The following is a 20888-nucleotide window of genomic DNA, read 5'->3' as shown; positions in this document are numbered from 1 at the left end:
AGAAGAAGATACAGAAACGCCAGCAGCCGACAGGGAGCCAGACACAAGACGAGAACACGATCGTTGTCGCAGCAGAGGACTCTCGGCCGAGACGAGCGATAGTTCCCTCTCGCCGAGCGCTTGAAGCCATAGACGCGAACATACAGATGACAAAAGATAGCCACCCTATGGAAATCGTCGACGATAGCGAATGACCACACAAAGCACACTCACGATACTACAGTACAACGTAAGAAAGTCGAGGGATGTGGTGATGGCTACGCTCCTCCGCGACCCCAGGATCGACGACTACGATATCCTCGCCATCCAGGAGCCATGGATAAATCCCTACAACGCCACAACGCATCACCCGGCGAAGGACCGCTTCCACCTCTGCTACCCGTCGAACAGGGAACAAGGCCCAGCAAGGGTCTGTTTCTTCGTGAACAAGAAGCTAGACCACTCGAAGTGGCAATTCAAGGAACACAGCAAAGATCTCTGTACTCTCACTCTGGGATTTAACGTAGGCCGGAACACTGAAGTCGCCATCCACAACATATACAACCCGCAAAACCAAGATGACGACAGGATGAGATCCTTACAGCAACTACGGAAAACGCTAGAAGCCAACCACCACATCGAACAAATAGTGGTAGGGGATTTCAACCTTCACCACGAGCTATGGGGAGGAAGCGAGATCCGGACGCCAGATGCCGAAGCGAGAGAACTGATAGAACTGATGGAAGATTTCGACCTCATCAATCAACTACCCGTGGGCACGATTACATACATGGAGGGAGTCGGCCGCTCAACAATAGACCTCTGCCTTATCACAGTTGGGCTGGTTGACAGGCTCATAAAATGCGGAATAGACGACAACGTAAACCACGACTCAGACCACCTTCCTATCGCAACATCGCTAGACCTAACAATCGCACAACTACAACAAGAAGAGAAGAGAAACTGGAAGGCTATAGACGAAACCGTCTTTATGAAAGCTGTCAAACGGACCCTTCCCCCGCTAAGGAGGCCGAGGACGAAAGCGGCCCTAGACAGATACATCCAGGAGATAACCGAAGCCCTCACCACAGCCATTGACGAAGGAGTACCAACGAAAACCGGCTCCCCTAAGTCGAGAGCAGGCTGGAACGAGGAATGCGCGGAAATCCTTGCTGAAACTAAACGACTACGTCGACGATATAACGAGGAACACACTGAACGAAGCTGGGAGGCCTACCTCACAGCACGAAACAGGAAAGGCCGGATTATTAGGAAGACGCTACAGAAAACACACCGCGAGGCAGTAGAAACAGCAGCAGAATCGCCAGCTTCGCTCTGGAGGATCGCAAAATGGGCCCGAACACGACAGAACCAAACACCAACCGTCACGCCAGAGATTACAAACCCCGCTACCTCTCAAACAGCTACCACGCCAGAAGATAAAGCTGAACTCTTCAGGAGAACGTTCTTCCCAACGCCCCCAGAGGCCAACCTCGAAGATATAGAGAACGCAACATACCAAGGACAAATCACGCTCCCACCTATATCAGAAAACGAAGTAGATGAGGCTATACAAAAAACAGCACCGCTTAAGGCACCCGGTCCCGACGGAATCACCAACAAGGCGCTGCAACTAGCCAGACCATGGATCAGCCCCCATTTAACTCGGGCATTCAATCAGAGCCTCCAGCTCAGATACTGCCCACAACACTTTAGGAAGTCCACAACAGTCGTATTACGAAAGCCGGGCAAAGACAACTACACAACACCCAAAGCATATAGACCAATAGCACTGTTGAACACCGTCGGAAAGGTTATGGATGCAATCATAGCGGAAAGGCTAAGTTATATGGCTGAAACATATAAGTTACTACCGGAAAACCATATGGGCGGAAGAAAACAAAGGTCGACAGAACACGCACTGCATCTCATCATCGACAAGATATACGAAGCCTGGAACAAAGGACAAGGAAAGGTTGCGAGTCTACTCCTCCTCGACGTGCTAGGGGCGTTCGACAACGTATCACACCGGAGACTCCTTCACAACCTCAGGAAGAGACAGGTCGATGAAGCAATAGTACAATGGATTGCCAGTTTCCTAGGAAACAGACAAACCCATATCCACATCGACGGCTATCGGTCCGAGCCATACACGCTCACCACTGGCATACCGCAAGGCTCTCCCCTATCGCCAATACTCTACTTATTCTACAACGCAGACCTCCTCGAAAGATGCAACCAGGGCCAGGATACAGTCGCCACAGGATTCATCGACGACGTTGCTATCCTTGCATGGGCAGATACAGCAGAAGAAGCCTGCAGCAAACTCCAAGAGACACTAGAAGTAGCGGAAGGCTGGGCAACAACACATGCATCCGTCTTCGCACCTGAAAAGTTCCAACTCGTCCACTTCACAAGAGCAAGGTCACGAATCGACGTCGATACACTGCTGCAGAGCAAATGGGGCGAGATAAAGCCCAAGACAGCATGCAAATACCTCGGCTTAACCATGGACACTTCCCTCAGGTGGAAACAACACATCGATGAAATAGAGCGCAAAGTCTCAAAGACCATAGCAGCCATCAGCAGCCTAGGAAGCTCTACCTGGGGAGTAAGAGCAAGGGAAATGCGGAACATCTACCAAGGGGTAGCAATCCCACAAATGATGTACGCATGCTCAGCGTGGTCGAACGCTGGCTGGGGTGGCAAAGGATACACGGATCGAACCCTAAACAGAATGCGAAGACTACAGGCCAGAGCGGCGAGGGCGATGTGTGGTGCCTTCAGGGCAACATCCTTCCCAGCACTCGACGTGGAAATGCACCTCCTTCCAATAGAGCAACGAATATGGAAGCAGAACATCGACACGATCAACAGACTGGGCTCAATAGAACAAAGAGAAGACGAAAACGTCAGGAACAGAAGACGAAGAGAAAGAAAGAAAAAGAAAACAAGCCCTCGGCAAACAATCGAACGAGAACTACGCAGTAAGCAAGGCGATAGCACAAGACATCAGCAACAACAGGAGACCATCGCCCCCTTTGTGACCCCACCGTGGTGGCAGGGACCGCGCATGTTCATCGCGGACACCGCGGAAAGCGCTAGGAAAGAGCACCAGAAATGCATCGATCGCGAGACTGAAGCCATACACATTTATACGGATGGGAGCGGCATCAACGGCTACATAGGAGCGGCGGCAGTATGTATAACTACATACCAGACCCGTAACTCATACATGGGATCCGACGCCATATCGACGGTGTACGCCGGAGAGCTGCAGGGCATTATCCTCGCCCTCGAAATAGCCGAAGAAGACAGACAGAGGGGAAACAACAGAAGCAAGGTCCTGATCTATACCGACAACCAAGCAGCCATCAGATCATCGGCCAGGCCAAAAGGCAAGTCAGGCTCTTACCTGCTCCAAACGATCGCAGTCAAGACACAGAAACTCCAAGAACAAGGACTCAAAACGGAGATCCGATGGGTCCCCGCCCACACGGGGATCCAGGGCAACGAAGACGCCGACAAGGCAGCCAAAGAAGCCACAGGATGGAGACAGAACGGCGAAACGGGCACCAAGGCGGACATGCCACAGCATCTGTATGCACTCAGATCCACACTCAAAACATGGACGTACAGAGAGGCGAACAAAATGTGGCAAGCCAAGTGGACGGCGGAAACGCGAGGCAGAACCACCTTCCGATACACACCGAGACCGACAAAGAAGGTCCTTCAGCTCCACGAGGGGCTAAGCAAGAGACAGAGCTCAATCCTCGTGCAAATGCGCACGGAAAAGATAGGACTTAAGGACTTCCTCTTCAACCGAAGAGTGCCGGACGCCACGGACGCCAACTGCCCATGCCGGGAAGGACGACAAACGGTATCGCACATCCTGTTGCGATGCCGTAGACATCGACAACTTCGACGCCAGGAACTCGGATCCATCCCAGGACGACACAACCTCCGGGCCGTATTGAACGAGCGCAAAGCAGCCGCAAAAGTCATCAGATTCATGGAACAGACCGAGATCCTTGGGCAATTCAGGATCGAGTCGCAACCCAGACAAAGCTGAACATTGGGGGGAGACTGTAGGTACACAGAACCAGGATACGAGGCACCAGACCTCGACAGAGCCTTTCATAGAAGATCACATTAGTAGGAACCAAAGTCTACATGGGCCGGCCAGCAAATGTAGATAGAGGTTGAAGTGCAAAGCGGGAATTTTGGGGACAGCTGGTCAATGTTTTGCATTGGCGAAGTGGGGCGGCTCGGACTAATGTTTGAACGCCTCGGCTGTCTGCCGAACCCCGCTATCCGGGCATAGTTGCTGACATAAGAGCGACTTCATAACCGTGTAGGAATAAATCAATCAATCAATCAATCAATCAACCTCCTGCACAGGAGGGGTAGGTCAGCAAATTTGTGTACCATTGTGTTCGGTCAGACCCATAAGCATTCCTTTGACCCATGTGTTTGAGTTCCATTCTGATGTGAGTTCCATTTGTTGACAAATGTTTCCACAACCAACTGCGCCTTTCCTTCTGAGCGACATTCTTGGTACATTCGAATTGCACACCATTTGTCAGCTTTTCCCCATTCAGATCCGATATCTCCTAAGACTGAACGAACGGTGTCGAATATGCAAGTCCGAATTCTATCTGTGTCTGGAAAGTTAAGCTCGCGTTCGAGATAGTCTGCTACAGGCTGCGTCGTTAACTCCCGGAGAACTTTTCTGGGACAGCGATACCCGGCCTCGACGATGGTCTGGCATAAGGTCGCTTTATGCCTTCTATTCGTAACTATCACGGCCGTTGAACTTGCTAATACCCAATTGTGCACTGCATCCCAGTCTCGTAAATTTTCGGGGCGTCCGTTCCACCAAAGGTGTTTGCTGAGTAGTGCATCGGTGAACCAGGTCTCCAATAATGGAGCGAGGCTCTGTTCTTCTTTAATTCGTGTGTACTCGCACAAGTACGCAAACATTGTTATGGATGGTAACTCCAATATCATGCGATAGACAATGGCCGACTGGGCTTCTGCAACCTGTGCTATCTGACCAATCGAAAGAATGTCCGATGCTGATTGAGCCCATTCATGAAACATCGAGGCGGTTTGACGAACATCAAGAAGCGTTTCAATCAGGGCTTGATGCTGTTCAGCCAGACGTAGCGTTTCTTGAACCTTATGTTGCACAATCTCGCGGAAGTGGTCTTCATCGCTGCTGTCCACTGCTTTGATGGAAGCATTAACATGAACCTTCCAGATGAGAAGGCGGAGGGATTCCTTGTCTGATTCTTTCCGTGGATCATGCGAGTCGGCCAAATGCTGAATCGCGACGGGTAAGTCTGAAGGTCCCAACCCTGACCGCATAACAGGTCTTGCCCGATTAGCGCAAAATTCAGTTTGAGGTAGACGCAGTATGCTTCGGATAACTCACATGATCAGTTGTTCAAAGTTAAGAGCTGGATCTTTCATGCCCCACGAAACGAGGTCCTGCGGTTCGAACCACGAGGGATTAAGCAGCTCAGCTTGGGCCAGGAGGGCATCAAGCTCTGTGGCTTGCATGTTGGACACTATATAAGTCAGTCAAGGATCTTCCGCAGCGAGGGGCTCGACTGACTGATCGAAGCCGTTGCTAACCGAAGTTCCCCTTTGCCAGCTTTCCGCAAGTTTTCACTCGCTTCAAGCCTGAAAAATTGCACCGCGTTCAGGAACATGAGTCGATCCAAACTGTCAAGGGACTCATCACCGAAAGATTCGTCGGCAGTGTCGATTGTCTGCGCCTGAAGCTCACGGGGCTTCTCGTGTCCGATGCTCGTCGGTCCGGCCTCGTCAAGGGACTCGTCATTCAAGGATTCTTCATCCGTGTCGATTGTCTGCGCCTTAAGTATACGGTGCTGGTCGTGCCCAGTGTTCGTCGGTCCGGCCGGCAGAAGTCTTACGGCGCGAACGAGGCTGTACAAAAATTGCACAAAATATTCATGACGGCTGTTCTTTGACGATTTCGAAGCTGTTGCATACGTTTCGGCGACTTCCTTGCGTAGCTTGATCGACGTTTCAATGTTCCTGATCACCTCGGCTGCTGTCTGCGGATTCACGTACAAAGGCAGGTGACCGTGCCATTGACTGAGCTTCCAGCCAACGTAGCGCTGTTTCGGGAACAACTCACGGAAGGCCTTTCCCTCGGCTTTCTTGTATCGTACGTAGAGTGAATCTGTGGACGGCATTGCTGTTACTGGACATAGGTTACTGGGGATCCGAGTTCGTAAGAAGCAGGTGAATTGGGCAGATAAGATGACATACCGAACTGGCAAGAAATGGTACCAAACGCTCGTGCGCTTGTTTGTGGGCTCTGGCGCGGATCTTTATATGCGAAGCAACAAGGTCCCGTTCTCCCCCGCCCCAATCCACTTATGTAATGTGGAGATTGTGTAACGAGTTGCAGCGTGGTTGTTGCTGGAACCGGCACTCTGGTTGGCCAATGTCCGGCAGTGCGCCTCTCCCAGGGGAAGTGACAGACCGAGAATTGTACCATTGCGCCCCATACGATGTACAAAAAAGGGCCCCCCTCGTGCATTTGGGCTTTCTGTAGGAAGCAAGACCTACTTTCCCTACCATGCGGAGAGCGCCGTCGTACAGCTTTGCGGACCATCCGATTGGATACAAACGCCTGAGGCGGGTCTGTAAACAGGGAAGCCCTGTAAGATTTGAGGGAAACATACAGTTTGACTGGTAAAAGCGCTGGGACGCCTTGGCCACGACTTTGCCGCCAAAAGGTGGCCTTTGATCACATCCCCAGTACACCCGCCGATGAGGCGCTGTTGGACCATCTTTCCGGGCATGGCTGCTGACCAAGGGGCCAACCCCGAGTGAGCCCGAAAGGACGACTTCTTGGCTATCGCCTGGTCTGTAGACAACATAGTTTCCTGTCTCGGAGGACCTAGAAAACAGATCGCAAGGGGGGCAACGGCTTGTGTCATTCAAGCCCTAAGAAAGCTCACGAACAACGAGACCAGCCCGGCCCCAGCCATAGTTACGGCTCCAAACAATAACCGGACTACCCACCTGCAGACCTCAGCCAAAAGGGGAAATCCGGTTCTTTGCGTCATCCCCGAAGGCCTGGTAACCGCCCGGAAATACGCCCCTTTGCCCTACGCCGGGCGATCAACTGAAAAGCCACTCGCTCTGGCCAGAAGGAGCGGAACAAACCTCTGACCAGAACCAACAGCCGCTCTGCAATAACTGCAGTAGAGACCCGGCGAGAGCTTAATCGTGTGCCTCGGTGACCGGGATACCGATAGTAGCAGTATGAATGAAAACGAGCCTGGGGACCCCTGTAGTCCTACTGTGGATATTAACCTCGCTGGGCTGGACGAACCTCCTATGGGCCGTAACCGAAGCACGAACACCGGCCCTGGTAGGTGCCGAGAAATGGTTCCGCACAGTTGGGGATGGAAACAGGTCAAATTGGGCAAAATCCGATGTTGTTGTTCTAGGTTCTCAGTGTTGGCAAAGGGTGTGCACAGATCCCAATGGTTGTCATCTCTCCTCCCCAATTGGGAAACTCCGATTCCCCTTCCAACTTCCCCAATGGCAGTCCACCATTGGGAGAGGTCCCACTCGACCCAATGTATCCCGAGACTTGTGTCAACGCCAGTTTATCTGGTGCTGGTAGCAGAAAACGTGCGTCAACGCCAGAAAACACGTACCGACACTGCACTTCACCCACTCCAGCCACCACAGCCACTCCCTTATGTCTTGTTGCCTTATCAACTTCTCTTCTTTTTTCTTCCTCAGGCTCGCTCTCGCTCTTCATAATCCATCATCAATTCCTTTCCAGCAGTCACTTCTCGTTGCTCTCGGAGAGCCTCGCTTGCAGTATCTTGTTGCACGAGGCCCACAATGTCGAAGTTGCGTCCTGCCTTACTTATACATCTTCGCCCTCACCCATCGCGAACGCATGCATGAACGGACACGGTTGACAGGATGCGCGCCGTGGGAGCCACACTCGAGTCGTTCAATCGTCTTGGCAATTCTTCTCGTGACCGGGCGGCCCGCATCTTGATCCTATGGAACCTTCTACGCGTTGACTTCGAAAATGCTGTTGCGGAAGCAGCTAACAATGGCAACAATAACAAAACGACCGATAACGAGGCCATTGACGACGTTTGCATCTTACAAAACTCCTTCACGACTTTCGCCTTGAAGTATACCGAGCGCGCCATGCTCACCGTCGCCCTCGACCTTGAACTCGCCGACGAACTCACCCGCCTCAATGAAAACAATCCCTCTGAGACCCTTCACCGTCTTTCGGCCAACCTCAAGCGCTGGTCTCTTTCCCAGAGTGTCTTCGTCTTTCTTTTCGGTATCGAGGTCGCACAAAGCCGTGTCGCCCAGGAAGCCCTCAAGGCCCTCCACAAACACTCTCCATATTGCGACATCACTAAGCTCTTCAGCGCCTTTGAGGCAGTCTCCGACGTCAAAACAGTTCGCGGCAAAGCCAATACGAAGCATAGAAAGCCTGTTGACCGCTTCAAAGAGGCAATTGGGACTCGTGAGTCCCGCCGCACCCTCCTTCGCTTTGTATTCCCACCTCCCCGCCTGGTCAAGCCACGTATGCTGACTCGGTTTCAATGTGTTCAACGCCTAGTCTGCTCTACCGCCTGGCCCAATAAGACCACGGATGCAAACAAGAAATCTGCCAAAGCCACCAACAGTTGCAAAGTCGCCAACGAGACTCTTGCCGACGACAATGTTGATGGTGATAACGACGACGATAACTCCGACTACCAGTTGGTCGACGATCTTCCTTCTCACAGTGGCGTCGACGACTCCAGTGATGAGGGGGACACGAGCAGCCCGATGCATTTTCCCGGCCCCACTCACAATACCGACCTGGCTGTGTCTCCTTCAAGCACACGTGAATCTCCAGGCCTGTTGACCATCTCGAAGGGGTCTACAAGCTTGGAACGAGAACCAAACACGCCAAATCCCGTCCGGAATGCACCATCTTCCACTCCGTCTATGGCTACCCATGACCGTTCTGCCGCAGGTGATCTTCAAAGGCTCGGCCCTATCGACAAGCAAAACGTCAATGACCGCAAGCGCCGCTGCTCAACACATTTGGATACCCGACCTGGCCACAAACGCCCCTGTCTCTTGACGTGTCATCCTCTTGACTCCAACGATAGGCTTACTTCTACCAAACCACTTACACTGGACGAAGCACCAACGCCAGAGCATCCCCGGTCGCAGCAGCTTCCGCAACAGGTCTCCCTGGACGATTCGTCTTTTGAGCAAACGTCTGACATCCAGTCGCCAAAGGACGCCAGTCTTGTCAAACCCGTGAACGAACTCCCGCCTGTCCCAACGGATTGCCGAGTGTTGCTGTTTTCATCCTCCGACTGGTCCTGCAATTCGCTGCGCCTCGACCAGAGCCTCATTACACCACAAAGAGCAACCAATGTTGACGGAATGGAGACCCAGACTCGGACCGCGTCGTTTATCGACAGCGCGGCGTGGACCTCAGGCGACTGCCTAATGAAATGTCTTGCCATGATCACGAGCTCGTCAGAACTGCAGCCTGGGCGGCCGGGTTGGCTGCTGGTAGACTCATCCGTTACTGAGGACGGCAGCAAGGCGAACAAACAACTCTTCCGGCTCATAGCGCGGTCTAGTACCAATCTCATTTTGCCCCTGTTTTTGAACAAAAACCATTGGGCACTTGGAATTATGCGACGCGATAGGCCTGTATCGATTGAGGTCGACTTTTACGACTCGTTGAGCATGAAAGCACATGATGAGGCTGCCAGAGAGCAGCTTGATGGATTCTGCTGTAAGTACCTATCCGGATCCACACGCCTCTCCGGCTACGTCGCCAGTATCCCCTGCGCCCAGCAGAGCAACGGTAACGACTGCGGTGTCTATGTTATCGCATTTGCGGCATACGTCGTTACGCAGTGCACTGTCATATCTATCGACCCAAGGCTTTGGCGTTTCATCGTTCGGATCATGACTGATCTCGGCGATTCTCCGCCGCCGCCCAACAGGCGACAGGCAGTCAAGGAGCATCTACGACAGTCGTTCCATGCCGAATTCGTCGATCATGACCTATTGGCCCTACCGCGCGTTCCCGTTCAGCCACCTGTGTTCACGCCCACCACCGCCAACATACTTGAGTTCGAAGAATACATTGCCCTCGTATTGGCTTACCAGAGCCGCTTCCATGCAGAAACAATTCGGGCCGCTAAGTCTCGCCTCCCGGTGTGGACGTCGGCGCATCAGCAACTTATACGAACGAGGGCCGTTTTAGAGAAAATGGCCAATATGGCAACCATGGGTTTGGAGGCTGCGCGGTCCTACGCGCGGCAGAAGGAAGAGGACTGCAAGTGGTCTCAAACCCTCGAGGGTGTAGATCAGGAGACACTGCGAAAGGTTGCGCTAGCTGAGGAAGCGCTAGAGCGCGCGCAGTCACGCTCCAGTAAGCTACAGGTGTACGTGGAGACATGGGAGTTCCTGGTCGATATCACCGAGGAGGCTCGTCGAACCTTGGAGGAGCGTTTGAAAATCGCACAATCTTGATCAACCACACATTATCGCCAGCAGAGATTGGCATGAGGAGTGTGGTTTGGCCATCAGGCCCTGGCTTGAGGAAATTTCTGCCATACCCAGACGCTGTCTCGAAATCCTGCGTGCCCATCTCGCATCCCCTGCAGCTGCCAACATTGCTGGGGATAGATGGCGTCTTCGGAACAGGCGGGCAGTGGGTTTGAGCTTCAAAAAAATACCTTGGCTGATTACGTCGGGAGATGGATGCGGAACTGTTGGTCTCGCAGGTGGTGATACTCGTACGAGTGATAGCAACGGTCACGTCACAATGGTGGTATTGCTGATTGATTGTATGGAGATGGGAAGTCCAACTGCGTGGCCAGCGGCGTGGCGAAATGGGAAATGCCCCTCGTTGTGGCTGAGTGGCTGACTAGCCTCTTTGAATTCATTGCTCTTCGGCGCCTTGAGGAAAAAGTCGTGCCATGAAGGAAAATTCGTCAAAACAGTTCGTCACTAGTGCAACTTCAGCGGGGTCTACGTCTAGACTGCGCCTTCGTCAGAGGGCCTGATCCGGCAAAGGTGCATGGGGAACTCCCACAGTGTCGGATGGGAAGCCACATGACTTGTGTTGCAATAACGGAAGCGAGAAACGCACATACTGGCTTTCTGGTGCTGTCGAGGGGAAGGATAGAGTGGTACCAGGAGGCTGAGAGCAAATAACCAGGCGCGAGGTTTCTAATGTGCTCCACGGCAACATCCAACTGTTTGTCGACGGACAACCGACGACAGGCAAGTATGCCCAAGCTTCAGCCACCGATACCGGAATCAAACACTGCCGACTTTTACTTTTCACCCGTCACTTTGAGTTTCTCAACCTCGACGCTTGACCTCTATGGTTCAGGCAAAAGTGTTTCCCGTGGGGCAGGTAGATTGTGAAGGTGCAGCCACAGTTAACTAAGTATCAGACACTGGCTGCTCACGGACGTACATAGTAAGCCATTGTCCCAACGGACACACTTTCACCCCATTCGCACACGTCAGACACCCTCGCAATATCTGCACCGAACCACACCGATGTATTTACCATAATACCGGTATGTCACTCTTCACAATGTCAAGGTTCCACGTGCGAGAAAGGCGATTGATTCATTGCATTCCTATCACCCGCCATGTTCCTCATCCAGGGTCCGCCTCTCACTTCCAAAAGGACAGCCCGCATCCACATTCTCAATGGCATACAGCTTTACCGCACCCCACGGCTGTCGGATATGGTTACGATGATATGCAACCCACTCACAGTGACTCAGGATAGACAGCTCGAGTGCGCATAATCAGATATACAATCTATAATGCCCTTCTAGTGAAATTTGACCCAAGGCGGCAGGACTCATCCATCTTCGTCCATGGTGTGTGATCCTGGCCTCAAGAGCGATCGGCGTCGGCCAAGTCGATTCCCTTCCCCGCCCAAAGTAGCTCGTCGCATTCTCTTCTTGGCTCGACTCGGGTTGTCAGCTTGTGACTCATCAACATTCCTTGCCGTCGTGTCCTCCGCCATATCCCATCCACCCCCCTCTCTTCGCAGACTGGTTCAGCAGAACTCTTCGTTGGAGCCGGTGTGCTTGAGCAAAGGCCGCTTGTGCAGGCATCGCTTGCGGACGGTCGTTTCGAGGTGCTCTCGGTCTCTGTCGATGATGGCCACTCGAACCGACATGACGAGATGGTCGAGGATGGTGGTAAATGGGATTCGAATGGGAGCGCGCTTGTCGTTACGCGAGGCCGCCTTGGGCCTGCGGATAAAAAACCATGTTAGCTGTCAGGTTTCTGGTCGCTGTGGTTAAAAGCCTTCATAGCCTATTGAGGGGAAACGCAGACACGGATGAAGATGGAAACACACCTGCGGCATCGCAAGCCCGTCGTGTCGTCGCCAAAGTCGGACGGGTAGAGGTTCAGGTACATGCCTCCCTCGACCAAGGGCGTCCACTTCATGACGCGTCTGACTGTGTCGTCTTGCTCCACCTAGAGGCCGACGAAACACTGGTCGAGATGTCTGAGGATGTCCTCGTACTTTCTTGGGTTGCTTGGATCGTAGTAAACCTTGATCCCGACAGCGGCGCGCACATGCCCGGACGCGATGATGTATTCCTCGAGTTTGTAGGCAACTTCGTCCCGCGTCTGTGAGACGGCTACTTCAAGTACGAGTCGTGGTCGATGGTCCAACTCGTTCACGTTCCAGCCGCCATCGGGAATGAACTGGCTCTCGTGGCCCGCTTCGGATATGATAGGGACGCTTGACCCGGCTGTGTATCGGACATCCGGAAGTGTTTGCCGCGCAGCAGTTTCGAATGATTTCGAGACTCTGTTGATCAGCTCGGTATGAATAACGGTCGGTGGCATTTTCAGTCGGATGCGGTTCAGGTCGGGGTAGTACTCGAAGCGAAGGTCGCGGGGGTCGAGTCCGCTGGAGCGCAGGGCGGACTCGACGAGTTCGAGGGCTCGATGGTGAAAGAAAGGGAAGTTGTACACCCTTTGGACTGAGTTTGCTGCGATATCACAGCTGCAGGCGCTGTCGTTGTCGGCATGGCCAGAAATAATGTGTCGCGCTGTTTGCACAATTTCTGCAAGGCTTTTGACGGCCTTGTCCGCTTGTAAGGTAGTCATGGTCTCGCTGCGTATATTCAGGGCTGTGATCGTGTGGTGTTGATTGCGATTGTGATTTTGATCGGCCACAATAATAGCGTGCTGGCCACCACGCGTGAATGGAAACCCTTTGTAATGATATGTCCAGGCCTTGTTCTTGTCCTGTGCAGTGAATAAATCCGAAGAAAAACGAACAGAGTAGATAGATCCCCTGCGCTTTGTGCCTTTTTTTTGATGTTGCTAAAGTGGGAAACAGCTGGTAAGGTGAATGGCAGGTGAAGGCAAAGGGGACTGAAAAGTGAACTTACCTTGCCCAAAGAGACTTGCTGGGTGTGTGGGGCAGTTGAGTAACCCGAGGGAAGGAGCTGCTTGTATTATTGACTTCCAGGTGAGTCCATAGGAACCGACCTGAAGGTAATCATGCTTAGTTCGCCCAAAACATGGGTGACGAAGTACAGGGTCACTGTCCTTTGTATTCAATGACAAGATGTTGTTGCTCGGACACCTGACCGGCAGTCTACCAGACAACAACCCAGAGTCAAGTATTGATCACTCTTCGCTCCCAACTCTATCCAGCACTATCGTCAAGACATAGCAACATGGAAAGTCATCCATAAGCCGGTTTAGGCGCCCGCATGGCCGGTAATTATTACAAACAACCCCAAATTGCTTTCCAGTGCCTGCTGATAATTCAATCATTCCTCAAAATACCAAGGCTTAGTCTGCAGCAACATCCAGGCCACTTTTTAAGGAAGACTGTTACAATCCTAAAAGCCATCGTGTCCGCAATGCATAGATTTCAGCATCATGTCCCCAAGTACAGTGATCCCACTGGTGATGTTCCTTCTCTAGGAGACAGAGAACAAACATACCTCGACGAGCGAGCTTGGAGGAGGGAAGCGGAATCGGATCCATGGGGATGCAAGGTAGAGGGTCTACGTAGGTAGACACGTCTCGCCTCTACGAAGTATTATCAATACAGATCAACACTTGATGAGAGACGGAAGGGGAGTGTCCCCTTAACAACCCAAAACCGACATGGTCCTAACCAACCATCAGCCCGTGACAGACAGCAGGCACTGCTTCCGCCGTCGTAGATAGGACGTTGAGGCACATTTGCTACCGGTGAGGCAGCAACTCGAACAATCGGCACTGGAAGCAACAATGCACATCAGAACATCACCTCTGTATGATGATATGGCTCCTTCTCAAAGTTAAAACGGCCCTCCTATAAGGAACAGTCAACAGCCATACGCGCAGAGCCCCCTGGAAAGAGTTTTAGGCGTCCTGAGCAACAAACACAACATAACGTCGGGCACCCGCTTGTGGGCACCCCAAATATGAAGCCGCCGTAACCATCAACTTCAATCAATTACTGCCCTCTTCTAGATGCCACCACAATACAGCTTTCAGCTTCACTAGGTAAATCAGACTCGCTGGATTCATCCGTGATATCCTATTTTTCGCCAGCCTCAATTTGCGCCTCCTTGATGTCCTTAATATTGACAAACTTGGTGTTAGGATCCAGCTGGACTGCCTTCCTTTTCCTTGTTGCTGTGCTGTTGACTTGGGCCTGGAGGAGCTCCAGGTTATGCTGGGCAGTTGCCAGCTTATTGATGGACCGGGACCTTGCGGCTGTCTACTTTTGAGGCTTCATCGTCACCGCGATGCCGGGCGTCAGTTTCCTCAGCGGTGGTCCCCCCTGGTCTGCGAGTTGAAGAAGAGGGGCGGCTGATCGGGGCACGGTTTCGCCGACTGACAAAGTCCGGGGGCGTTCTCGTCACAGGAACAGGGTACGTTCTTTCCACCACGAGCAATGGGATTGTTTTGGAAGTCTCTGCGACAATTTTGCAGACAGAAAATGACATACTACCTGTTTTTGGCGGGTATATGGCATCCAGACGGATGCAACATTGCTGCATTTGTCACATTACTTTCGACAAAAGTTACGTCTGCCTTGGCAGTAAGTGTTATCATTACCTGGCCCCATCGTGGCCGCATTTACGCGCCCAGTCCTGTATGTTGGTTACCTTGCACGCAGCCCTTTGATATCTCTACTGGCCGAGGGGCCCAGCCACAACCTGTTGTAACAGACTTTTGATTGTGCCATACGTGCATGAACCAGGGGAGGACGCAGCCGGTGTAATCAGTCCAGAGATGGTTGGCATGGGCAAATCACTCACAGGTTTTAATAGTTTCCAGCCTTCCGTGTTAACGGTTTGTCGCATTGTGGGCTACGTAACTAGCATTCCAACGGAAGGTCCATGCATGGACGTGTAATGTGATTGCTTCTTTGCCAAGTCCACATTCTGGTTTGGTGCGTAACGACACAGTCGTATCTTGTCGCCACAGCGTCTGGCATCCATGTCGATATAACTGTTAGTTAAGACTTTGCAGCACTGCTGTAACTAACTAATTAAGTAATTAACATGCTAGAGATAAAAAACTGTTTTACAATAAAGTCTAGTTACACGGTACTTAACTAAGCGTGTTATATAATTAAATAGTTCCTTTAGTACCATTTTATTTCTAGCTTTGGCTGCAAATCAGCCACAAACCCGGACGAACAGGGCTCTCACCTGATCCGCTCCTCCACAATGGCTCTCCACACATCCTTGCGTTCGGGGAGACATCCGGCTTGGAAACCCTTGTCTACATGACCTGTCTGTCTGGGCTCAGATAAATTGCTCTCCAGGGGGCGCAAAAGTCCAGACGCAGGTGAAAGAACTCACTGCACACCATCATCTGAGGTCTTCCGCCGCTGAGCGCCTGTGAGCAGCCCGAGCCGCACACACCCACTTAATGAATCCATAGCGTCTTTTAGCCTTACTACTGTGAATCGAAATGCCCAGCTCAGTCAACCATGGCCAGAACCTTGAGGAAACATCCAAGTATCAGGAAGCTGAACGGGTTGGGATTTGGACTGTCATTGTTGGAAAGCCTTCGGCTTTAGATGGTCTGCATATGGGAAAAGTGAGTTGACAAGGCTAAATACTTGATCTGCGAGCACAACACCCGTTTGGTGACAAATGATCTAATTCAGATTGACAGTCCATCAACAACCAACCATAATCAGGATGTCCATAAAGCCGAAAGCCCTTTTAACCCCTTGCCGTTGCTGCCTGCTGGTCAAGAAAGTACCGCGCATGTCTATGATGATCAGGCTGCCTTCATCTATGACTGCTCTGTTCTGGACCCTCGGGAAGCTTTCCTGTTGATGTTCTGAAGATCGCTACGCGCGCAAGTACTGGCGCATAGCGGTTACATCTTGCTTTAGTCTTGCCACGGGTTCCTAGGGAGCATTGTGCTTGTGCGCCGTAGGCAAAAACGACGATGATGGTAGTGACAGTGAAAAAAACCTTCTTTGTTGAAGCTGTGCGGTCTGCTCAGCAGCTCCTACACAAGTCCTAGGTTGCTGAAGATTAGATTTCCTGATTTTTACTCTGTTGTCTCTTATACTAGACTGCTGTTGCTATTGTTGTTGCGCTTGCTCAGGCCAATCGCAGCAAGCACATCGGTAGCGTTGCAAAGTGGACTACGAATAAGGATCGAAGCATTTCGTTCTCAGTGATATTCAGATTGGCAATCATACCCCCAAGCCCCTCCCGTGGTAAGTCAAACTACCCCCATTTCGGCACCCCCCCATCTCGGCACCCCCAGCCCCACCAAGCTACACTAAAACCTACTACTTTCTATACATACTATATAACCCTACTTTTAAGACTAAGAATTATACTAAAATTATTTATAGTAATTAAGTACTATATATACTAAAATTTACTATTTTTATATATGTTTAGCTAATACTTACTATATACTAGTAGTTAGAAAGTAAAAGTAGTATTTTACTAGTAATATACTATATTTCTTTTTATAAGCTTTATAACTTAAATTTAAAGCTAAATAGTATATAATAACTACTATAAGTATTTATAGAGTACTACTATAGTTATATAAGGTTTAATTTAATATTACTTACTTAATAGCTTTTTTATAGCTATTTATAAATTTTCCTTACTAAATTAATATAAGTAGAAAACTAACTTCTTTATTTTAAGCTTATTAATAGTAGTATACTATATTGCTCTATATTATAATACTAATTATATAGAAATATACTATAATAAGTAGTTTTTATATTTTAATATAATTTCTTTAAATTATAAAAGATGTTTTAAAAAATGTTAAGGTTTACTAGTAAAATACTAGTAGATACTAACATTAGTATTTATAGTATAATTAGTATATAGTAGATAGAAATAATAGCATATTTACTTTTTAAAGATACTATATTACATACTATTTACTTAAATATATAATTTTATATTAAATATAATAAGTAGGTTTATAGTTATAAGGGTGCTAGAAAGTAGTAGGTTTTGGTGTAGCTTGGTGGGGCTGGGGGTGCCGAGATGGGGGGGGTGCCGAAATGGGGGTAGTTTGACTTATGCTGTCGTAGAAAGGATAGATTGTACTGTAAGGCAGGGAAAAAAGAATCAGGGGAGGAAAGAAACAAAAGACAACATGGGGGAGGGACTGCTAACTACTTGGCATATCCTTGGAGACCCGAAAAACCAAAACCCGGCCTGAAGCACAGCCGATGGCCATTGTAGACCCTATTACAGCCACAGCAGCCGAGTGCGCCAGCCGGTACTCTGGCGGTAGCCACAGAAGGTTGACAGAGTTTCTTGTAATCCACACTTTCAGTACTAATTGCATAGCCGTGAAAACGCGACGATTTGGTCGCACTGGTCAGCGGTAATGGTGCTATTGTACTTATAGTGGATGTCCTTTCTATATCAATAGAACCTATTTCCGTGCAAAGCTGCAAGCCGGTTTCTGAAAAGGAGATGTGCCGAAGCCATCGACCTATCTCAAGTGTCTGGACACTGGCCCGTCGCGCTGTCCCCGATCTTGACGGTGTTGTCGTCTGAGGCCGAAGCCAGCCGCGTGCTGTCGCCCGAGAAGGTCACCGCCCAGACGGAGCCGCTATGGCCCTCCAGCGTCCGGAAACACTGGCCCGTGGCCCCGTCCCAGACCTTGACAGTGTTGTCGTACGACGCCGACGCCAGTTGCGTGCCATCGCCCGAGAAGGCCACCGAAGCGACAGGGCTGTTATGGCCCTCGAGCGTCTGCAGACATGCATTCCACTCGTCTTCCATACTCGGCTTTGTGACTATCCATCTAGGCTCCTCCTGATGAAAGAGCTCCCTCGTGATGCTACGCATTGGACTGAATACCAGTGCTGAAGCATACGTCTGAAGGGGATTGCTTTCTATGCTGGCTCTATGCGTTCGAATGAACCGTAGTGCATCCCGAGATAGCTTCGTCAGCGTAAGCATTTCTGCTGAAACCTACTGAGTGTTAGTACTATTACATAGTCCTGATTAAACCCACAGAGACGAACCTGAACTAGGTGCGCCAACGTGGACATTTGAAGGATTCCTTCTGACATGCTCCCGAGAAGACTCAGCGCCTCCAGCCAGTGAAGGTAGTGTTTAACTAAGAATGCATGAACCGGTCCGCCATCCTGGAGGTCTTGGCTGCTCCGTTCCTGTCCGGCAGGATTCCCGGCCGCCAGATGGCTGACCCAGTAGACGCAGGAATACCGGGCCGACGCTATTGGATCGGGGTCGCGCGGCCCAACTTGATTGATAGGGAATCCGGGCGCGCGTAGGTTGTATATGTCGCGTCGGAGCATTCCTGACATGACCTTGAGCGATCTCAAGGCGACGTTACGGTTTTCCTGTGTAACGCCACACGGGTAGATTCTCTTGGATTCGTTCTTCAACAGGAAGTCTTTTGCCGACTGATGCACAAAGTAGACAACCTCCTCCCGAACAGTCGGTAAAGACCCGCAGGTAGCAATAATCTCCTTCAGAGAGTCGGCATCATCTTCAAAGTCTTCAAGCGACTCAGCAAGAGATGCCAGCTCCGTCAAGCTAAGCGGGCGATATACAACTGATACGAGGCTAAGCACCTGTCTGCAACGATCCGCATCATCCGCGCGTACAGCGGATCAAGCCCTGGCGGAAACGTGTGCAGCCTTGCGCGGGTGTGCCATTTCCGGACCTTTGGATCTGCTAGCTCTTGACAGACCAAGGCTACCCAGAGAAATGTGGCATTTGCGTTAGACGTCAAGTGTTGCTGAACAGCATCCCGTGTTACACTGTCGTTCAGGCGCACTTCGGTCGCTTGGCAAAAGAAGTAGGACAGGATGTGAGTGTCTGCAGACATCTTCTCCAGCTCATTGACGATACCGCAGAGCAGCATGGTTTTGCCCTTGCCGGGATCGCCCTTGATCCAAAGCAGCCGGCTCTGTCCGTCGTCGCGCCATCGGCGGAAGTCGTCGTGATCGAGGATCCAGCGGTACGAGTCTCGGAGCAGGCCGCCCTTTGTGCGCTCGATGCGTGCCTTGTCGTCTCGCGGGTCGGTGACATACAGGTCCTTAAGAAATTCGCGATCGCTGTCGGATGTTGGACCTTCATCGATGATCAGTCAGGTCAGGTAACACCTATAAGAGGGCAGAGGGCCTACCAAAGTAGATATCGCGAGCACTGAAACTACCGGAGCCCGAGTGTCGGATGCCGGTGCCATGCAACTCCGACCGAGCGCCAGGCTCTATTGTTCTGCGGAATGCCCAGCCGTCATTTCGAGGCACTGCGTCTGGTGTGGCCTGTCGCTTTCTTGGTCTGTCATCCAGATCAGAGAAGTGTTGAGGCCGCGGCCGTTTAAGATTGTCCTCCATTGCATAGGCCGTCTGAACTATGTAGAATGGCAAGAGTTGGGGCGACCATTTTCGTTGAGCTTGCCCTCGCCTAATCAGGCGGAGCGAATGACGGCTGACAGTTGAGAGGATTTCGCTAACGTGCGCCTGGTGTTGGCTGGATCACGGACCCTGGGCGGTTAACGTACGGCCCAGTAATCAGGTGACGATTAGGCAATCGGAACGCGCAGCGAGAGCGTCTTGTAGCAATGTCGAGGGTCGCGGTTGAGGACTTCACAATATCTATGGTTCGGGGCGTTAGCTACGGCAATGTCAAAGGCAAGCCCACGTCGTCCTTACAAGCGCCACTGCTCCTCAACATTATCTAGTAATGCCGTTGTCGAAGGACTGTAATCTTGACCCTCGAATTCGCTTTCGTTCATTTCCTCTACCGCCCTCCGCCAGTAGTCGGGCGGGCGGAGATTCCCGCCAAACAACATGATCTGGTCTTCGACGTCAAGTTCGGCTTCCTCGTGGAGGTCTTCAACGTCCGTCGCGTCGGTGCTCGGGCCGTCTTCATCTTCGTTTACGTCAAAGACGTCCTCGTTGGCATTGGAGGTGTCATCACTGATGTCGTCATCGCTAGGCGAAAAGGAATCGTCCGAGTTGGAGGCGTCGACATGACAACGCTGGCGGGGTGGCATGGTGATTTGTTGGGGAGGGGGAGACACAAAGAGCTGACTGCTTCGCGGCGAGCGTTCGTCGGGAAAGGAGGGATGATGAAGGATGCAAACAAGATACATTGTTGGAAAGCAGCAGTCGTGGCTTATTTACCCCCAGTGCGTAAGCCATTTTTGGAGCTGTGGTGAGAGCCAAACGAAAATAGCAGCCTCGGGAAACATTGGCATGGAAGAGTCAAACGGTACCTTGGATGATACCCCGCGGTACATGCCCCACCTGGGACTGAGCTTGGATCGCTGGGTGGGCCCTCCTGTCTAAAAGCGGCGTCAGGTTTTTG

At 51.3% G+C, this 20888-nt stretch overlaps 6 protein-coding genes across 6 annotated transcripts; 1 reads left to right on the top strand and 5 right to left on the bottom strand.

The window, feature by feature from the left end:
* Window positions 1–4768: 4768 nt before the first annotated feature.
* On the bottom strand, window positions 4769–6206 carry CH63R_14488 (uncharacterized protein; the record flags this gene model as incomplete). Its single annotated transcript, XM_018309462.1, has 5 exons — window positions 4769–4799; window positions 4859–5356; window positions 5417–5552; window positions 5600–5934; window positions 6001–6206. The coding sequence occupies 5 exons, from the start codon at window positions 6204–6206 to the stop codon at window positions 4769–4771; spliced, it is 1206 nt and encodes a 401-aa protein (XP_018150705.1).
* Window positions 6207–7965: 1759 nt separating this feature from the next.
* CH63R_14487 (Ulp1 protease family protein) lies at window positions 7966–10560 on the top strand (the record flags this gene model as incomplete). Its single annotated transcript, XM_018309461.1, has 1 exon — window positions 7966–10560. One exon carries the CDS (start codon window positions 7966–7968, stop codon window positions 10558–10560), a length of 2595 nt encoding a protein of 864 aa, XP_018150704.1.
* Window positions 10561–12115: 1555 nt separating this feature from the next.
* Window positions 12116–12513, bottom strand: CH63R_14486 (uncharacterized protein; the record flags this gene model as incomplete). Its single annotated transcript, XM_018309460.1, has 2 exons — window positions 12116–12314; window positions 12422–12513. The coding sequence occupies 2 exons, from the start codon at window positions 12511–12513 to the stop codon at window positions 12116–12118; spliced, it is 291 nt and encodes a 96-aa protein (XP_018150703.1).
* A 30-nt stretch (window positions 12514–12543) lies between these two features.
* On the bottom strand, window positions 12544–13185 carry CH63R_14485 (uncharacterized protein; the record flags this gene model as incomplete). Its single annotated transcript, XM_018309459.1, has 1 exon — window positions 12544–13185. One exon carries the CDS (start codon window positions 13183–13185, stop codon window positions 12544–12546), a length of 642 nt encoding a protein of 213 aa, XP_018150702.1.
* A 4853-nt stretch (window positions 13186–18038) lies between these two features.
* Window positions 18039–19912, bottom strand: CH63R_14484 (WD domain-containing protein; the record flags this gene model as incomplete). Its single annotated transcript, XM_018309458.1, is given in 4 exon segments — window positions 18039–18518; window positions 18572–19136; window positions 19145–19646; window positions 19702–19912. Coding segments are annotated over 4 exon segments (1758 nt in total).
* Window positions 19913–20100: 188 nt separating this feature from the next.
* On the bottom strand, window positions 20101–20673 carry CH63R_14483 (C2H2 finger domain-containing protein; the record flags this gene model as incomplete). Its single annotated transcript, XM_018309457.1, has 2 exons — window positions 20101–20173; window positions 20231–20673. 2 exons carry the CDS (start codon window positions 20671–20673, stop codon window positions 20101–20103), a joined length of 516 nt encoding a protein of 171 aa, XP_018150700.1.
* Window positions 20674–20888: the final 215 nt, after the last annotated feature.

The sequence above is a fragment of the Colletotrichum higginsianum genome, chromosome 11 (genome assembly GCF_001672515.1).
Source record: "Colletotrichum higginsianum IMI 349063 chromosome 11, whole genome shotgun sequence".
NCBI classification, from domain to species: domain Eukaryota; kingdom Fungi; phylum Ascomycota; class Sordariomycetes; order Glomerellales; family Glomerellaceae; genus Colletotrichum; species Colletotrichum higginsianum.
The sequence above is the reverse complement of the archived record's forward strand: the minus strand, read 5'-3'. Positions and strand labels throughout refer to the sequence as shown.